A 19,570-nucleotide genomic window follows, 5' to 3' on the forward strand; every position below is an offset into this window, starting at 1 on the left:
TGAACTTTTACTTTTCTTGAAATCCTTTTATTAAACCTTTTTTAGAACCAAATGAGTCAAGCTCGCAGGGAGATTACACGTGATTGAATCTTAGGATTTGCTGCCGTTATCGCACTTTTCTCAGGCAGTAACTCCAACATGTCTGAGACATTGGAGTTTTCTTTACATCTACGACTAAACTTTTATAAGTCAATCTTTACCGACGATACTCAAAGCTCTCCAGGGATTAAATAGTAAACCACATACTCACTTTTTCATGTTCCCAACTAGTGATCATCTCAAATTATATATCGATGAACTGATCGAACATATCCCCTTTTAGCATTCAAATAAACTACTCGACTAACATATCTCCTCGAGTTTTAATGTTCTCACGAGCATCAACAAAGCGGGCAATGTGTTATTTAGGATTGCTGTGGTCGAGATAACTTGTTCAACGACATCGACAATTTTGTTTCTCTATATCAACGATGGCACGATCGCAATGCTTCGTTTTCATTATATGTATATAACATTGTTGGAGACATATGAGAATACATGGAATGATTAACATTAGAAGCACAAGTAAATTTATTGTCTATAAGAACCTTCTGCTTCAGAAATTCTAGCTCTTTTCTGTTAGAACCACCAAACTATGGCGGCAAAACAACTTGCTGGTTCAAGACGAGATCGGATATGGTCTTCCCATGGCGATCGATTCTCCGAGAGCAGTTCACACCGCCATCTAGAATGTTACGAACAACAACATTCAAAGAATGGATACCTTTAACTTCGTATATTTCGACCTTCACGTGTTCATCGATCCACTCGTCTCTCTTCTTATCTGCATCCAAATCAGGAAACGTCGATGAATTTTGCAGCGATGAAAGAACTCTCTTCACCCATTCGGGCGTGATGATCATCTTCAACCGCTCGATATCAGATGGATAATGAGGAATGACTGAGAAGTTCATGTCATTCCCTTTGTCACCAGCTCTACTATGGGCTACATTGTAAAGAGCAACCTTCTGGCCAGATGGAATAGGAGAATGGCCAGTTTCTGGTGGCGAGGAGCCTGCACAAGGGTTGTCTGCATAAGCGAATATTGGACATGGCAATGTTACTCGGGGCGATGTTCGTGCCTTCGCTGGATCCTCACGAAGATCCGTTGGTCGACTGTCTAATTCTACTGCTTTAGTACACTTCACTCCTGTTCGCCAGAAAACGTGTTCGCGTCCGACCTAATTTAAAAACAATCATAAGGAAAGAGACTGAATAATGAAGATGATGAGGAGAACTAAATGATGGTGAGGCTATGGAAACATTCAAGAATCAAGGCTCAAGATCATCAATGGATAGCGAATAAAACACGAAGATAAAAGTGAAATACTGTTAATCCAGATATTCGGTTTGAGAATGAGAGGGAAAGAGAAAGGTACCAATTGTTTTTCGAGCAGAATTTCTTTCTTGTACCCAGTGCTGCAATTCAAAACCGGACAAAAATTATGTCATCGACACGTAAAATGCAGTTTTAACACAAAGATGACCATAAGAATTGTAACAGCCCAAGTCTACCGCTAGCAAATATTGTCTACTTTAGCCCTTTACGTATTGCCGTCCACCTCACGGTTTTAAATGTGACTACTAGGGAGAGCTTTCCACACCCTTATAAGGAATGTTTCATTCATCTCCAACTGATGTGGGATCTCACAGTCTACCCCTCTTGGGGCCCAGCGTCCTCGTAGCATACCGCTTGGTGCCGGACTCTGAATACTATTTGTAACAGCCTAAGTCCACCGCTAATAGATATTGTCTGCTTTAGACCGTTACGTATCACCGTCAGCCTTACGGTATTAAAACGCGTCTACTAAGGAGAGATTTCCACACCCTTATAAGGAATTTTTCCTTCCTCTCCAATCAATGTGGGATCTCACAATCCACCCCCTTAGAGCCCACCGTCCTTGTTGGCACACCACCCGATGCTTGGCTCTGATACTATTTGTAATAGCCTAAGTCCACCACTAGCAAATATTGTCCGCTTTAGCCCATTACGTATCGCCGTCAGCCTCACAATTTTAAAGCCGATGTGGGATCTCACAAAAATAATATCCCAAACCCACAAATTTTTGAAACTTACATGCTTCCTAGTAACAGATCAACAAGCATGTACATCAAGGAACAAGTCCATCCAATGTCAAGTTTTGTCCATATATTTCAACAAGTTCGGATAATATAAATGGTTTCGAGGTTTGTAACTACTACGGAAATAAACATGGTTTCTGAGCATATTATGCATTCGGTTTGTGTAATCATCCTAATCTACCAGAAGGTACTTTCGAAACGAGCTTGATCAAGTTCTCGATCGTTTCATTTTCCTTAAAGCTTAACTAAAAAGCTCAAACTTCAATAAACTTCTATGAAAGAAGGATTGTTAGTAGAAACAATCATGAATATGAAGGAAATAACTAATGTAAACAAATTTCAGTCTGTCGCAGTTAACCTGATGCCGCCACCACCAGCTGGACCATTTGTGTATAAAGCTGTAAATTCTCTAACAAACAGGAGAGTGTGCTCTTTCGTCTCGAATAGTCCATCCATGCGTAACCGAATATCTTCGACACTACTACTATTGATGGATGCTTTAAGGCTGTCAAGTCCAATTATATAAGAAACTATATGCTGATTAACACCATTCAATACTTCTTCCATCCACGAACGAACCTACGAAAGGAAAAACGAGAGAAAAAGGGGAACAAACTCGTTATATTGTAGTCTTAATTTACTTAAACATAGCACCAACAGTCAATTCAAGAAGTGAATATGAATCAAAATGATAAAAAAATGTCAAAGACAGAAAATTATTGTGATACAATGGGAAAGCTATCCATTGAATTACCAGATATTCGGCAGCTTTGGCGCGAAGAACGCATTCCCGTCCCCCATAGGATATCTCCCCCCATCCTTTCCATCCACAGTCCTGATATGTAATATTCACAATTAGCTTGCAAAGAGAGAAAGTATAAACAAGAAATTTCTCCAGGAGAATATCGAGCCAGCTCCTTCATGCGTAAAGATTAATGGACAAGCATATATTCGAAAGGTTTCCGTTAAAAAAATTATGATCCAAAATATTTTCCGGGTAGTCATCAACAACATTTTGGAATTACCTGAGAAATTAGTTTTCGAAGTCGGAATGTTTACTCTAATAGACTAATCTTTGTGTATATTCTTATATACTTTTTCGAGTGGGGGGCAGGGGAAAAACAAAACCCTGTAGGTTTCCTATTGATCCCTTAGTTTACTAAATCAATCCCTGGTAATCTCTTGATCTTTCAGGTGATTGTCGCTCGTTTATCCATCCGTTAAAATGTTAGATATTCAAGAAAAAAATAAAAACCTTTGGAGCCAACTGCAAGAGTTTCTCGGGCACTACTTGAATAGACGGTTTTGCTCCGGAACAAAAAACCTTGGAGCTGGAGATCGAGCAAAACGAAACATTGCTCAAGTCAACCACCTGCATTCACAACCAGCTATGTCCACATTTGTATTTGACCTTTGTATTCAATCCATCAAAAGTAATCCTATGAAACATCTAACTTACCAAATCAGGGGTGATATAAGCTGATGGATCGCCAACCTCATACAGAAGTTGCTCGGCACATGTACTGAAGTTCAAAAGGCCTCCGGTCTCTTCCGCCTTGGCTACATAGACTTTTCCATCACAATCAATTTCAGCATAAGGCAGTGATATATCCAGAAGCTGTTGGAAATGCATACTTCTATGCTTGTCTCCTACAGAAGATAACATTAAAAAGATCGCTCGAATCATATAGCCAAACTACAGCTATGAATTCCACGCTCCAACGACAAAAATTCGGCTTTGGGTGGGTAGGAAGTAGTGGACCTGGATGCATAAAGTATCCCCCTGTAAGTTGACAACCACATTCCAGAAGATGACCAGCCAGTGTTCCCTGTGATAACCTTGGAAAATCATCCCAGTTCCAACCAAGTTCATATACCTGAATATATATGTCACATTGTCATTGAGTCATTGTCTGAGAAATATTTCAAAACATCCTAAAGGAGTTAAAAATTTTGCTATGATAAATCTTAATTCATGACAGCACGACGTATAAAGCCAGATTACCGACTTGATTATTACTAACTTCACTATTTTCTCTAAAACAATGAATACAATCCATCCCTCCAATATTCTTTATCTTTGTCCCAACAACAAATAATCTTAGATGTTGTTTAACCAATTCTTACAACATTTCCTATATCGCAATCAATTGGAGATATTTTCTGTAACTCCTTGGTTGAAGCCCAAAAACAAGGCCGAAGCCCCTAAAATCCATAAAGTTCTACCACCCCCAAAGGAGGCACTAAGCAACTTCAGTGCTTGCTATTCTTCTTAAAAACAATATTACTTCTAACGGTAACAAAAGTTATATTGAAAAAAGAAACTTTAGTACGAATCGCTTAAAGATTGTGCCAACACCATGCAGAAACCACTCCCTACCATTGGAGCCATAAATAGGGCAGCATCTGCGACTCGAGAAGTAATTATGACATTTGGATGGTACTTTTCCAGACACTCGACGATAGGAGCTGCTCCCAGATACGTGCTAATTCCTTTCATTGATTAAACCAACGATCAGCTCCACCTTTAGAAGTAAGACGTCGTTAAGGAACAAAAAAGAGGAAAAGAAAAGTGTCTTGTGGCTGCCATATACAATTTGTGAACAACATTGACTGGAAAAAATAACTTAATTTTGCTGCTAATATGCTGGAGGGGAATTTCATTATTTGGAACTGACAATAAAGCTAAAGAAAAATGCACTTCAGTTGAGGATAATAGTGTTCCTATCATGACCTGAGGTGCTCAAAATCTGGCATGTAAGTTGTTTAACTTACTTGTATACTTGGCCAACATTTGGGATGACAAGGCAACTGTTCTTACTGATCAGATAATCCATTCAAACCTCTAAAAAAACTGAAGTACAATTACCTGATTCTTTTACTGAAACCTCGTAAGCAACTGCAACCGAAACACTCAACCCCAGACTGCTTGCTATTTCTATAACATTTTGCTGAGCCCCAGGGGGATCCACTACCCAAGAAAGGAGAGATATTGATAAGTAATTAACCACCATCAGATCAAACCACCGTTCGAAATTAAGCATAATAAAAAATTTGAAACTTATTCAGACTTTGAGATATCTTACTTGCACCCATGTTGGTAATTATACAAATATTTCTTTCCACAGCCAAAGGAAGAAGCAATTTCATCCAATCTGCAACTACAGAGTAATTCAAATAATAGTCAAGAACAAAACACTGAACAGCCCGCAAAAACTGACTTAACGTCGAAGGTACTAATGGAGATAAATTGTAAGAAGACATAAACGGAGATTGAGTTCAATAAACGATCATGAAGAAACCTTGTGGGAAAAATTCTCGTATATTTCAATTTATTACTTCTCTTTTGCTCGACCCATTATAGTTTGCAGAATAATGATAATTTTCAGGGTAATTAGCTTAAAAAATAACAAAACTCAGCCAGTATTATACAAGACCAACTAACTTCTTGGTAACTGGTTCATATCATCAGATCCAGCAATTGAATGAGATGAGAGCATGTCTTAAAATCAGTGTATGAAATTCCATCACCGTTTGCATCATTTTAAAATACTTTGATTCAGAGCAATCTTTGAACTGGATACCAGGGCAAAATGAGGTGTCAGGTTGCAATCTGGACGTCGCATGGACTAACAATATTGTTGTGCAAAAGAGAACAATTTTCTACTAATTCACTGTTTGCAAATGTAATAGATAGATATGAGCTTCAATATTTTTAGTAATACTAATACACTACCAACTAATCTAAGAAACCCATTTACCAGCTTCTTAACAAAAAACTACCATCCAAACAATAGTAGGAACTTTCAAGAAATTTTGAATATGAGAAAGAAATGGTGAAAAAAATTGTAAGCTAAAAATGATTATTAACCATCGACATACTCCTTGAATCGTATCCATCGCCACCAGACGACATAGCTTGATGCCGATCAGCAAGAGTGCGTTCCGCTAGGCATTCAAGCACGAGATAGTTTAGGTCTTTAACCCTCTGAAGCAATTTAAGAGCTGCAGTTGGCCTATCTCCTCCAAATCCAGCTCCACAGCCAATGTACACCTTGTCTCTCCGTTTTTTAGGATTTAATCTCTGTCATTGAACACCAATACCTTAGATCTAACAATTCTTTCATCGACTTGTTTACAAAAATTAAATAAGAAATTAAGAACGGAAATAAGAAAGAACCAGCTTAATTGTGCAGTCATGGACGTCATCATCTTCACCCTGCCTCTCCATTAGCATCTGGTAACACAAGATGAAAGTGATTCTTAATTTCATTCTAGGTGAAGACTTATGAGATACGTGAGATAAGTAATCTGAAGAAGTCGAACCGAAATTAAGATTGTGAAGCTAGTAAGCTAACGGTGCAATGTCAAAAAATCAAGATCATACACCAAAATACATGCGCGTATAAAAATCAAGAAGTGCATCAACAAGATGAAACATGAACCGCGTACCGATCAAATCCTGCCTTCGGGAAGAATGATTTGCCGCGAATGAGAATGGAAGATGATTAATTTTGGCTAAATGTCTCTTTCTAAAAATCAGACAAGTTAAAATAGCCTGAATACTTAATTTTGTCAAAATAGCCTTCTTGTTTCCAAAAATGCCCTTCATTATTTTTCTCATCATGAGCAAAATTGAAGAGATTCCAACCTAAAAATGTAATGTTTTTTTTTTTTTAATTTGATCCCAATTTTTTAAAATAATTATTCTAAATTTTTTTATTTTTTTGGAATTTTAAAGATTTTTTCGTGTCTTAAAATTTTTAAAATATTAATCTGAACATTTTTCTCGATCAAAAGACGGTTAAATAACAAAATTTTAAGCTTGAAATGTATCCTCTCATCTGCATAATGGGTCACCGACGATTCGAAGGTCGAAAAAAGAAAAATCATGGAATTGAGAGGGAGACGAGAGAGCGGCTTATTTCAAAATCAGGTCAAATTGAAAATTAGTTTTATGTTTTTAAGACGGAACATTGAAATTTCTCGGTGAGATATTTGAATTTTTTAGGTCGGATCACTTAAATCATATCAGTGGAGCAAATTTCTTCCTATTTTATGTTGTTTTATCTCGAGTATATTGTAATTTTTTTCTTTGGCATATACTAATTCTCGTAACAAATGACGTAAGGACGACAATTTTTTTAATTATATTTTTATATATAAATAACTCGTATAGACCTTAAATTTGTTCTTACGGTCTCTCGGTCGAAAGTTTTAAAATCAAAATATAACAAATTTTTGTATAAAAAATGAATATCCCGAAGGTTGAAAGACGAACGGAAAGAATAAATGCAAAAGTTTAGAGACCTAAACGAGAGTAAATGATGGCAATTACCCTAAATGAAAAGGGTATTTATCAAACATTAGATTAGGGCTATTTTTCAAAACCAGAGTTACTTTGACAAATTCCATTTGTTAAAAGACCATTTAAACCATTAACCCCGCAGAACTCCCGAGGACTGATCGCAGGTCGCCAAGGTTTTTCTACTTCCTCCCGGCAGCTGCCCAGTGAACGCAGCCATGGTGACGTCGCCGGTGGTGAACACCTATCCACTTTCCAGCTACACCTTCGGCACCAAAGAGCCGAAGCTCGAGAAGGACACCTCCGTCGCCGATCGTCTTGCTCGCATGAAAGTCAAGTACTGCTAATTTACTCCATTTCTTAAACCCTAACTTTATGGTTTTTTCAACGTTTTAGAGTTGTATTTTCTCGAAAGTTACGAACTCTGGCCGTTTCTTAGTGTGGATTCCTGGTCATTTTACATTTGATGTGTTTAGCTTTACTAGAAACCATTTAATGTGTTTCTAATTTCAAGAGATGCACGAGCTTGGACTAGAGTTCTGGATGAAATTGTGTTATTGATTTTATTCAAGCCATTTGTTCGTTGATAAACTCAGTGCTTTCTTATTGCTATTTGTTTCGTTGTTTCGTCATCGCCTGGAAATTTTGTCTTCCATTTATTGGTTTTGGAGGGGCATTGACGGGAATGAGTAACTTGTACTGGTTCTTGGTTCACAGCTATATGAAGGAAGGCATGAGGACGAGTGTTGAAGCAATTCTGCTGGTTAGTGCGCATCTTCATCATATTTCATCTCAATGTACTCATGCCCTTACTTATTATTATTTTTCTAAAACAATTGAAGTTCAAAGAGATCATTAAGATATAGGTGTACTAATTGGATGCCATGGTTTGTGTTTTTCAGTTGATATTGAAATTCATCGAACTGTGAATCACTCAAATGTTTTATAACGAATTATAATATTTAAAAGGCACAAAAATATTTATCGTCTTACATATCTACATCCTTCATCTAGAATATTTGCGTATATGTATGCTATTAGAAGGGAAGTTTCGTTGCTGAATCCTTTATTGTCCTATCTGATCTTTACCCGAGCAGCACGCGTTGGAAGACAAGATGACTAAATTTGAACTTCCATCATTGTCATCTTTTAGATTATACCCGCCTATGGTTTCCTCCATCTAGAAAATTTAACATGAGGTCTCCCCACCTATTTTCCCGTAATCCTTCGAAGCCCATGTATGTTTTGATGCTCAACAAACACATTGTTTCTTATATGTAAGTACTGATTACATTAAATGTGTAATATATTAATTAATCTGTTTTTGGTTGCATAGCTGAAGTAGATATTTTAGTAGCTCTGTAACTGACATTTATGTATTTTGCAAAAAATATCCAAAATATCCAAAATATTTTAGGATTTAAGCCAAGGCAAGTTGGATTTGAAATACAGAATGTGACCCAAAATGTAAAGACAGGTTCACTGAAGTTGATGCTTTAGGAATTTCTTACCAGACAATAACAATTTATTTACGACATTTGTGGATGAGATGAAAGTTCAACTGCATGTACTTGGGAGAGCCAGTAGGATTTCGATGCATCGCATTGTGCTTCCCAACCTACATATAGTCTAAGTAGCATTCTACTAGTAAGATGGTGACATAGCTGAGTACATTTTGTTAAGATGGCCAACTCGAGGACCAATGAGGATCTTGGCTCTTTATTCTAGAGGTGAAGGAATCGACTTTCTTCTTAATGGTCTTGATTAAGGTCCCATTTAGGAAATTAGGGAGGTAATAATACTGCAACCAGGAGAGGGTAATAATACTGCTGGAAGTCCCAGACGTATATCTCCAAGTTCATTTAGGTAATTAATAATTACTGTGCTGAACATAGGAAGGGAATCCTATAAAGTCTTGGAAGATCTTTAGCCACAAAAAGGAGGATGGTTACTTGCTTCCACAAATTTGGGAAAAAAAGATCAACAACCAATATTTGTTGAAATGCGAGGGTTTCTAGAAGCTTGATTTTTAGAGAAACCTGTTGGATGTTGAACTACAGGGGCAGCCTAATGTTTCAAATTTTGATAAGAAAAAGAGCATGAAACCAACGGGAGACCAAAAACAGGAGGATAAGCCGTCCAACCCCGAAGCTAAAGGGGTTTACAGAATAGGACCTCAATTATACAAGACATACTATAATTACAAAAAGCAACGTGCAAATTGAAACAAATACTTTATTGAGTTCTTTTTACGTTGCTTTTTGTTTTACTACTTTATGGAGTTTGTATCATTTGAGCAATAGTATATTTTCATTACATCAATGAAACGTTTTCTTTCTTGTTCAAAAAATTACAAAAACAATGTTTTTTGGGCACACAAAGAGGAAGCTGATTGGAATGCAGGATCCTTGCACCCCTTAGATTTGTTTCTGAAGATTCTATAGTTTATCTCGGCTTATGGTTCAAACAACAGCTTTGATAGAATTAAACAAAGGAGTTCTAGTTTTCTGCCATTTTAAGTTTGGCTCTGAATGTTTCCTTAATTCATTAGCTTTCTCTTTAGTTGGTGTATTTTAGTGACTAATATCTAAGAGAACCATGTACTTTACTGTGATGGAATTTTATATTTTTCATTTTTTTCTTTTCACTTCCACAGGTGCAAGAACATAAGCATCCCCATATTCTACTTTTGCAAATTGGAAATACCTTTTGCAAGCTACCTGGTGGCCGGTTGAAGCCAGGAGAAAATGGTAAGTTTTTATATACAATTGAAGCCCCCCACATCCGATTGAGTAAAATATCTCTCTCATGTTTCTTAACATCCGCAGAAATTGAAGGTTTAAAGAGGAAACTGACGAGCAAACTGGGTGCAAATTCACCTGCCCTCCAGCCTGATTGGCAGGTTTGGGTCATCTCTTGCTGTGTGCAAATCTATTCGCAGAAGTTATTTTTGTTTCTACCGAAAGTTATATTATTCATTACACATTTTCTGCAGATTGGTGAATGCGTGGCTATTTGGTGGAGACCAAACTTTGAAACTGTTATGTATCCTTATTGCCCCCCTCATATAACGAAACCAAAGGTATGATCTCTCTCTCTCTCTCTCTCATGTTCCCCAGCCCCAGCAGTGTTGATAGCACTTTTTTGGTGGTGACTTTGATTGGGAAGAATGTAGGCTATCAGTTATCTATCTATATGCATGTATGTATGTGTCTCTGTATACTATGCAGATTATTTATTACTCAAGCTGATTGGATAGCCTCTTTACCCCCGGGAAGGCCCTTGTAACATCCCAAGCCCACCGCTAGCAAATATTGTCCTCTTTGGGCTTTTTCTTTCGAGTTTTTATAACGCGTCTTCTCGGGAGAGGTTTCCACACCCTTATAAAAAATGTTTTGTTCCCCTCTCCAACCAATGTGGGATCTCACAATCCACCCCCCTTCGAGGCCCAGTATCCTCGCTGGCACTCGTTCCTCTCTCCAATCGATGTGGGATCTCACAAGTCACCCCCTTCGAGACCCACGCACACGTTCATCTCCCAAATTAATGTGGGATCTCACAATCCACACCCCTTCGGGGTCCAGCGTCCTCGCTGGCACACCGCCCGATGTCTGGCTTTGATACCATTTGTAACAGCTCAAGCCCACCGCTAGCAGATATTGTCCTATTTGGGCTTTCCCTTTCGAGTTTTTATAACGCATCTCCTAGGGAGAGGTTTCCACACCCTTATAAAGAATGTTTCGTTCCCCTTTCCAACCGATATGGGATCTCACAATAGTCCACCATTTTCTTACTTTGATTGGCATTATAAAGAGAGTTGAAATTACTTTTAGGAACCTTTTTTTCCCATATGGAAAATGAGAAGAAAAAAAATCCTAATTAGGGTCTTTGATGATCCAGGAATGCAAAAAGCTTTTCATTGTTCACTTGTCTGAGAGAGAGTACTTCGCAGTTCCTAAAAATTTGAAGCTGCTTGCAGTTCCTTTGTTTGAACTCTATGACAATGTTCAGGTAAGTTGCATTTTTCTTTGTAGATCCTCATAAGTAGGAAAAAAAAAAAGTTTATTATCATGCATATTCTTAAGCGATTTTTGGCATGTCGGGCAATATCGAAAACCTGCTTAATTATAAGCAATTAGTATGTGGTGGTGGTGGTGGTGGTCATCAAGGGATAGATGAATTAAGATAGATTTTCTGGATGCTGGATGATACTGATAGAGTACATGTAAATCCATTTGTCTCAAAATACCATGCATTTTATTACCTAAATACTAGTTTTCGGATATCGCACTTGATCACAGAGATACGGACCTGTTATATCGACGATCCCGCAGCAGCTTTCCAGGTTTCAGTTCAACATGATCACCACATGAGCTTGCAAGACAAGAACTTAAAATTTGTGGCATGAACAGACTCCAAATTTACAGCAGTGAGATATTCTTCTTAGCTTAGTTAGAACTTAAGGGGACATCATGAAACCTTTCTTGAGTTAGGATAGCATACTTATTATAGACTTTTGTTCTCGACGTTTTCGTCGAAGTGTTTATGAGCTAGAACCCGAAAAATTTATATTACTTCTAACGATAGCAGAAAAATGAAAACCGACTGACGGTTTGTGTAACGATTTAACTTGATGAAAGTCTTAGATGAGTGTAATGTATGTCTGTTGAATCAATAGTAACAGTGGTTAAGTTGTGGAAACTCAGATTTTCTGGCCTTATCTCTCTGTTTCTCAATTGAGTCATTTGTTAGATTTCTTTTGTAGTCTTTCCTTTCTATGATAGGATTTCCTGTTTCTTGGGCTCTGCTCACTCGTCTATGTTCGGATAAGAATAAGAATGAATCTTTCGTTGTGTAAGGTTAGCCCGGAGAGAGAGAGTGGGTGTGACTCCCCCTCTCCCCATTCAAATCATTTCTCGCCTCGACCCCCTTAAAGAGGGCATGAAGAGTTCACTAATAATACCTGCTACTCCTACTTTCTCTTGACCAGAAACAAAACGTAGGGCATGAAGAGGTCGCCAATAGTACCTGCTACTCCTACTTTCTCTTGACTAGAAACGGAAAATGTAAAGAGATTTAGTAGGTGATTCAGGACTAATAACGGACAACGTAAAGAGATTTAGCATTTGAATATGTGAGTTTTTTTTTCTCGTTTGTTTATGGGAACGAGGAAACCTTTCGAAGACCAAAGGGATTGCAATTTCAAAAGCTGAAACTTCCACATCCAAATTAACTGATAACGACATTCTTAATTTGTGCATATGAGTCACACATGTAAAGTTCAATGAAACGATACAATCTCACTATACAATCTCACTGATCAAATTAAAAATTTATGGGTACAATTGTAAAAATCTCATAATTCAAGGGTGGTTTTTGAAATTTTTCCAAAAAAAAAAAAGAAATAATTTACTGTTAGTCGTGTTAGTGTCATTTAAAAACGATATAAATGTATAAGAATGAAAGAATTGTAAACTACATAAGTATTTTTAGTGTGAATAAATGGAGTAGATAACGACCGAACAATAAAAAATTTCTCAAGACCTACGAACTCGTCATAATCCAAAGTGACCCCACTAACTCTTAAAAATTGCATAAAAGCCCCAATTTCTTGTATACCGACCAAATACTAAAAAATTTCTCTCAGACCCACCAAACTTGTCATAATTCCAAAATGACCCATTAACTCTTACCAATTACACAAAAACCCCATTTGTTGTATACCGACCAAAAACTAAAAAATTTCTCTTAGCTCATTGAACTCGTCATAATTCCAAAATGACCCATTAACTCGAAAAAAGTGCACAAAAGTCTCGATTTTTTATATACCGACCAAAGACTAAAAAATTTATTTCGACCCATCGAACTCTTCGTAGCTCCAAAATGACCCACTAACTCTCAAAACTTGCACAAAAGCCCCAATTTCTTGTATACCAACCATATACTAAAAAGTTTCTCTCGACCCACCAAACTTGTCATAATTCCAAAATGGCTCACTAATTCTTACAAATTGCACAAAAACCCTCCTCATTTGTTGTATACCAACCAAAAACTAAAAAATTTCTCTCGACTCGCTGAACTTTTCGTAATTCTAAAATGACCCACTAACTCGAAAAAAGTGCACAAAAACCCCGATTTCTTGTGTACCGACCAAAGACTAAAAAATTTCTTTCGACACATCGAACTCTCACAAATTGCACAAAAGTCCCCAGTTTCTTGTGGTTTAGAAGGGAAAAAAAAAAAGCGAGACACGATAGACGGAATGTGGATTATGAATCCAGGTGGACCCCATTTTAGGGGTAAAGTAATCCACATTTGTGATGACCTGTTCATCTTTGACAATTATCCAAAAAAGTTGTTCACCAAAAGCTTCTTTGATAGCGCGTGAGGTACACGAACCAATCACTGTTCACCACCAACTCACCGTCCCGCTTGAAATCACGCGCTTTCATTCCCTCACATGGCGTTTCTTTCACATGGCTTCAGCCATAACGGAAAAGCACAGAAATGCATTTTCACTGCCAGTTTCAGTCTAAAAGAAAATCCCATTTGTTTCTCTCTGAGCTTCTTGCAGATTCTTGAGTAAAATCCAAATCCACTCTTCTGAGGTATTCTTCTTCATGTTGATTTTCTGTTTGGTTGCTGAGAAAATTCCTGCTACTTTTCTTTCCTGTTCTTATAATCAGCATCCTGTTTGATACCAAGCAAAGAGGTTGTTCTTGAGTAAACGTGCGGTTTAGGGGTTGAGATTCGAGATATTTATAGCTCTGTTTGTTTATTAATATCATTTTCTTGTTGTCTCTACTTGGACTGAGTATTTACACAGATTTTGTTGAAGAAAGTTACGATTGATGCTTGCCTCGCTTGCCTCTCTTGTGTCTTGTTCTTTTAGGAGTGTTTTTTACTTGGAAAATGGAGCTCATTGCCGTCTTGCTCTGTATTATGAACGAAGAACATTGAAATTTAGAATTGTAGGGAGCGTGCATGAATGGCGTTGAATTGCAATCTTTTAGAGCTTGCATGAAAGCTGAAGAAATGAGTGAGGAAAATGGCAGTAACAATTGGGAAAAAAAATGGAAAATATTATTGCTGTTGAACTACCACCAAGTTCATAAAGATTGTGTGGATAGATTGTTGTATATTCAATCCTCTGAATTCTTGATGTTCTTCCTTACTTAAGGGATTCAAAATTAGCACACTGATTATCAAGAAATAACTTCGCGAACATTTGAATCTAAACTTAAAAACATATTTGATTTTGTATATGTATTGGTAATGTTTATCGGTGTAGTAAAATTGGATTGAATTTCCTATCAGCCACTCGATGGAACAAGATATTTCATTGCATTTCTTTTCAAAGCTTCTGAAGATTTACTTCTTTATTTCTCATTTTTGTTAAATTGGTCTACTTTTTTTTCTTAGGACAGGGTAATAATGAACAATGCTTTCTAATGGTATTTGCAAGTGGACTCTTGGATGTACTTGAAGTAGCATTTTGAATATTCATTGAAGATGACAACACTATCTTTAGCATCCAGAAACGTTGGAAACAGAGAATGCTGCTTGGAATTTCCTAGTTTGTATTTTACGGAAGGTCCTTTGGGTAGCAAACTCCTCAGAAGATCATATACAAGAAGGTATGGATTTTGGTTGGATGATCCAAAAGTTCCTCGGATTAAAAGCAGGAACAGGTTTTGTGTGACTGCAAAGGTTAAAAAGTGGAGGAAGCACGATTATCCTTGGCCGGATGATATTGATCCAAACATTCAAAGTGGCCACTTGACTTATCTGTCTTCCTTCAAGCCGCTGGCTGAGAAACCGAAACCTGTCACGCTTCCATTTGAGAAGCCTTTGGTTGATTTAGAGAAAAAGATTATTGAGGCAAGTCTTCTATGAGTTTAAAAAGTTAAATCAGGAAGTCTTTTGAACATTATTTTCATGAGTTTCAAATTTTGTAGTAATGTTTGTCTCAAGGAAGGAACCTATTTAAATCTTAGCAAAAGGACATATAAAATTGCATGGTCCTTAATCTTCTTAATGTTGAGGATGGTTGGGAGGGAGTCCTACGTTGACTAATTTAGGAAATGATGATTGGTTTATAAGTAATGAATATTGTCTCTACTGGTACGAAGCCTTTTGGGGAATCTCAAAGCAAAGATGTGAGAGTTTATGCTCGGAGTAGACGTTATCATACCATTGTGGACATATAAAATTGCATGGTCCTTAATCTTCTTAATGTTGAGGATGGTTGGGAGGGAGTCCTACGTTGACTAATTTAGGAAATGATGATTGGTTTATAAGTAATGAATATTGTCTCTACTGGTACGAAGCCTTTTGGGGAATCTCAAAGCAAAGATGTGAGAGTTTATGCTCGGAGTAGACGTTATCATACCATTGTGGACATATAAAATTGCATGGTCCTTAATCTTCTTAATGTTGAGGATGGTTGGGAGGGAGTCCTACGTTGACTAATTTAGGAAATGATGATTGGTTTATAAGTAATGAATATTGTCTCTACTGGTACGAAGCCTTTTGGGAAATCTCAAAGCAAAGATGTGAGAGTTTATGCTCGGAGTAGACATTATCATACCATTGTGGAGATTCATGATTCCTAACACTTAACACATGAGCTCTCTCTCTTTCAGGTCCGTAATTTGGCTGATGAAACCGGTTTAGATTTCAGTGATCAAATTAGCACCCTTGAGAACAAGTACCAGATGGTATGTTGAGTTTTACTGCCCTGTTATCCTGATATTGTAATCTTTCTGTATTAATTAGTACTTCTTGTGCTCTCTGTTTCAAGTCCAGGCTCTTAAAGATTTGTACGCACATTTAACACCAATTCAGCGATTATCGATTGCACGACATCCCAATAGACCGACAGTTCTTGATCATATATTAAACATCACAGAAAAGGTTCCTCACTATACCTTTTACATTTTATATCAATTGATTGTTAACTTTTTTTTATTTTTGTTTGTTTCAATCAGTGGGTAGAACTCCATGGAGATCGTGGGGGTTATGATGATCCAGCAATTGTTACTGGCATTGGGAGCATTGAAGGTAAAAGCTACATGTGTATAGGACATCAGAAAGGTAGGAATACCAAAGAGAACATTGCTCGCAACTTCGCAATGCCAACACCCCATGGGTAAGCTTAAAGTGTATCTAAAATTAAACCAACAATTAGGAAGATTGGATTGAGTACAAAAGGAAATATCTTGACTAGTGTCCGTCAACATTAGAGTCTAATATTCTTCTCCAACACACTTTAACGATGCTTTGATAAAATCAATCAGAACATAGCTCAACGAACATAAAATACGTGCTTTCGACCAAGAGGTCAAAGATTCGAATGTCTCGCCCCATATTGTTGAACTGAAAAAAAAAAAGAAAAAGCTTCGTAACAAAGGTTTGATGTGTTTGGAGATACCCTCAGAGCGGTTTATGTTGTTTGGAACCTAAATAATAGTGAGGGGAAAACCTTTAGTGGAAAGGCTCTCAAGTCAATAAGAGCAATTTTTGTTTTGCTTGGTAAATATATGATTTACTAACGAAAACCATTGTTCGAAAAAACAGCTACCGGAAGGCTTTACGGTTGATGAAATATGCCGATCATCATAGTTTGCCTATTCTTACTTTTGTTGACACTCCTGGGGCATTTGCTGATCTAAAATCTGAGGAACTTGGTCAAGTGGGTGACATTTTTCATCTCACATGGAAACTAGACTTTGTTGAAGTGATTTGATACATGATCTTGGCTTAACGATTTTCTGATTTTTGCAGGGTGAGGCGATAGCCCATAATCTGAGGACAATGTTTGGTCTAAAGGTGCCCATCATAACAGTGGTAACTGGTGAAGGTGGTTCAGGAGGGGCTCTTGCTATTGCTTGTTCAAATAAAATGTTCATGATGGAGAATTCTGCTTTCTATGTTGCAAGGTTCAAATTTTTTTTTTTCCTATACTTAAAATCATGTGTAGATCCTATAATAGATTTACTTTTTGTACCTTTCTCCCTGATCAGTCCTGAAGCCTGTGCTGCAATCTTATGGAAATCCTCCCAAGCAGCTCCTAAGGTATTTGATTGGTTTGATTATTGTACGTATTTGAGAACAAGACCGGCTTTGTCGAACTCTTAAAGTTTCTTATTGTAGGCTGCTGAGAAATTGAGAATCACAGCTCAAGAACATTATAGGCTCAAAATTGCTGATGGAGTCATCCCTGTAAGTACTTGTTTTTGTGAACCATGTTCTCTGAGCGCTTATAGAAATGGAAGCATTTTTACCCCTTAATCGTCTCTCATTCAAAAGCCACGCCTTTTTGTTGCATGGCATCACTTCATTTCCAGTTTATAATTAAACAAAAAGAAAGAAGAGAAAATGACTTTGTTGCCCCATTGCAACTTGCTCCTTGGTAGAGCTGAAGTGGTTTCTTGTGTTGAGGATTGTTGGGAGAGGAGTCCCGCGTCGACTAATTAAGGGGTTGAACATGAGTTTACAAGTAAGGAATTCTATTGGTATGAGGTATTTTGGGGAAATCGAAAACAAAACCATGAGAGCTTATGTTCAAAGTAGACAATATCATACCATTGTGGAGGTTCGTGGTTCTTAACATTTTCAATGTCAGTTACCTTGTTCCTTCTCTCCTGTCCTTAGCGAAACAAGAGTAAGCTAAAGATTTATTGGTATAGAGGTAAAACAAGAGCACTTGATAATTGTCGTAAAGTAAAGAAAACGTTCAATTTTCTTATGATAAATTCAGCTGTGCCTATGGCTTCCCCTGCACATTGCTTATGTTATGTTAATAATTACTACTCACAGGAGCCTCTTGGTGGTGCACATGCTGATCCTGTATGGGCCTCCCAACAAGTTAAGTCTGCAATAATCCAGGCAATGAAGGCAAGTATCTTTCACACCATAATATTCATCTCATGTTAAAATATCATCACTAGTTCAATAAAAATATCATCACTAGTTCAATAAAGTTAAACTCAATAGTCGTATGAGCCAATTATTAGATATCTTAAGAATAAATTGTCTAGCCTCGGCTATAAATACTCTTCCATCCCACCAATGTTATTATTCCAAAAAAGTACAGAGTAGATATCTTAGGAATAAATTGTCTAGCCTCGGCTATAAATACTCTTCCATCCCACCAATGTTATTATTCCAAAAAAAATACAGAGCAAAGTGTAGTAGTATTCTACAGACTGTTTTGTAATATATTCTCGATTGGTCTTAATAAAGAGTGCAAATATTTCCCGCAAAGAGTTGGGTTCAACGTGCCATTGTTTTGAAAAAAAAGCTCTATTGTATTCTAACCGTCATTTTGTTGCATTTTTGTCAATTAGAAGTTCTTCTCCCATTCTTTTGGAAAATTGAACCATTTGAGATAAGAAGATGAGCTCTTCCATGTACTTCATGTGATTTCCTTCTAATAAAAGCTAAAATGGACTTTGTTTAGGAACTGTCAAACATGAGTCCAGAAGAGTTGATCCACCACAGAATGCTCAAGTACCGACACATTGGCGGTTTTCAAGAAGGCATTCCCATTGATCCAAAGAGAAAACGCGAGATGATGCCATCTCAAACCAACCTGCCAAAGCCTGGTGACATAGACTCCGAACTTGAGGATCTAAAGCAGAAGATTCTAAAAGTAAAAGGCCCATCTGATCCAATCACTGCTCAAGCAATTGAGAAACTCAAACAAGATGTTGACAAAGAGATAACCAATGCATTCATCTCCATGGGCTTAGAACAAAAGCTTGAATCACTCCAGCTAGAACTCTCCAAAGCTTCAAATGGGTCATCTAAGCAACCACTGAGCAGAAACCAGAAGGAAAAAGTAGACAAAATCATGCAAGAATTCAAGCTGAAATTATCAAAGCCAGGTTCCTATCTGGGTTTGAAGCAGAAACTTGAAAAGCTAGACATGGTGTACAAGCTCATTGAGCAGAAGAAGAAAGGTGAAGAACTAAAAACAAAGATCAACAACAAAATCCCATCAGAGACAAAAGCAAAGCTGAAACAATTGAAGGAAAATTGGGACAATATCATCTCCAATGGTGCCCCATTGGACAAAGACCTGGTGGAAGAACTCGAAAGAGTCAAGGAAGAGCTTGTCAATGTCTTAAAGACAGCAAA

At 37.4% G+C, this 19,570-nt stretch overlaps 3 protein-coding genes across 5 annotated transcripts in view; 2 read left to right on the forward strand and 1 right to left on the reverse strand.

Moving 5' to 3' along the window:
* Positions 1-469: 469 nt before the first annotated feature.
* LOC111800461 lies at positions 470-6,650 on the reverse strand. 3 transcript variants are annotated; one of them, XM_023684167.1, is made up of 13 exons: positions 6,574-6,650; positions 6,302-6,358; positions 6,004-6,205; positions 5,208-5,276; positions 4,991-5,092; positions 4,502-4,614; positions 3,884-3,998; positions 3,581-3,771; positions 3,377-3,493; positions 2,876-2,956; positions 2,480-2,700; positions 1,419-1,458; positions 470-1,220 (listed from the first exon to the last, which is right to left on the reverse strand). In XM_023684167.1, the coding sequence occupies exons 2-13, from the start codon at positions 6,356-6,358 to the stop codon at positions 633-635; spliced, it is 1,896 nt and encodes a 631-aa protein (XP_023539935.1). In that variant the 5' UTR covers positions 6,574-6,650; the 3' UTR covers positions 470-632. The 3 variants fall into 3 exon arrangements, with proteins under 3 accessions (XP_023539935.1, XP_023539933.1, XP_023539934.1); XM_023684165.1 differs by having other exon boundaries at positions 5,208-5,282; XM_023684166.1 differs by lacking the exon at positions 6,574-6,650 and adding an exon at positions 6,448-6,552 and having other exon boundaries at positions 5,208-5,282.
* A 914-nt stretch (positions 6,651-7,564) lies between these two features.
* LOC111801218 (pre-mRNA cleavage factor Im 25 kDa subunit 2-like) lies at positions 7,565-12,146 on the forward strand. Its single transcript, XM_023685245.1, has 7 exons — positions 7,565-7,763; positions 8,144-8,189; positions 10,083-10,176; positions 10,255-10,328; positions 10,422-10,508; positions 11,327-11,437; positions 11,728-12,146. Exons 1-7 carry the CDS (start codon positions 7,645-7,647, stop codon positions 11,797-11,799), a joined length of 603 nt encoding a protein of 200 aa, XP_023541013.1. The 5' UTR covers positions 7,565-7,644; the 3' UTR covers positions 11,800-12,146.
* Positions 12,147-13,904: 1,758 nt separating this feature from the next.
* LOC111800943 (acetyl-coenzyme A carboxylase carboxyl transferase subunit alpha, chloroplastic-like) overlaps positions 13,905-19,570 on the forward strand; it is a 6,212-nt gene continuing 546 nt past the window's right edge. Inside the window, exons 1-11 of the mRNA XM_023684873.1 lie at positions 13,905-14,034; positions 14,849-15,307; positions 16,072-16,146; positions 16,235-16,342; positions 16,417-16,577; positions 17,006-17,120; positions 17,213-17,367; positions 17,452-17,503; positions 17,582-17,650; positions 18,248-18,325; positions 18,891-19,570. The exon at positions 18,891-19,570 is cut by the window's right edge and continues 546 nt beyond it. Of these exons, the coding sequence (XP_023540641.1) occupies positions 14,939-15,307; positions 16,072-16,146; positions 16,235-16,342; positions 16,417-16,577; positions 17,006-17,120; positions 17,213-17,367; positions 17,452-17,503; positions 17,582-17,650; positions 18,248-18,325; positions 18,891-19,570 (1,862 nt within the window). The 5' untranslated portion in view covers positions 13,905-14,034; positions 14,849-14,938. The remainder of the gene's footprint in view (positions 14,035-14,848; positions 15,308-16,071; positions 16,147-16,234; positions 16,343-16,416; positions 16,578-17,005; positions 17,121-17,212; positions 17,368-17,451; positions 17,504-17,581; positions 17,651-18,247; positions 18,326-18,890) is intronic.

This window comes from Cucurbita pepo, chromosome LG08 (assembly GCF_002806865.2).
Source record: "Cucurbita pepo subsp. pepo cultivar mu-cu-16 chromosome LG08, ASM280686v2, whole genome shotgun sequence".
NCBI classification, from domain to species: Eukaryota; Viridiplantae; Streptophyta; class Magnoliopsida; order Cucurbitales; family Cucurbitaceae; genus Cucurbita; species Cucurbita pepo.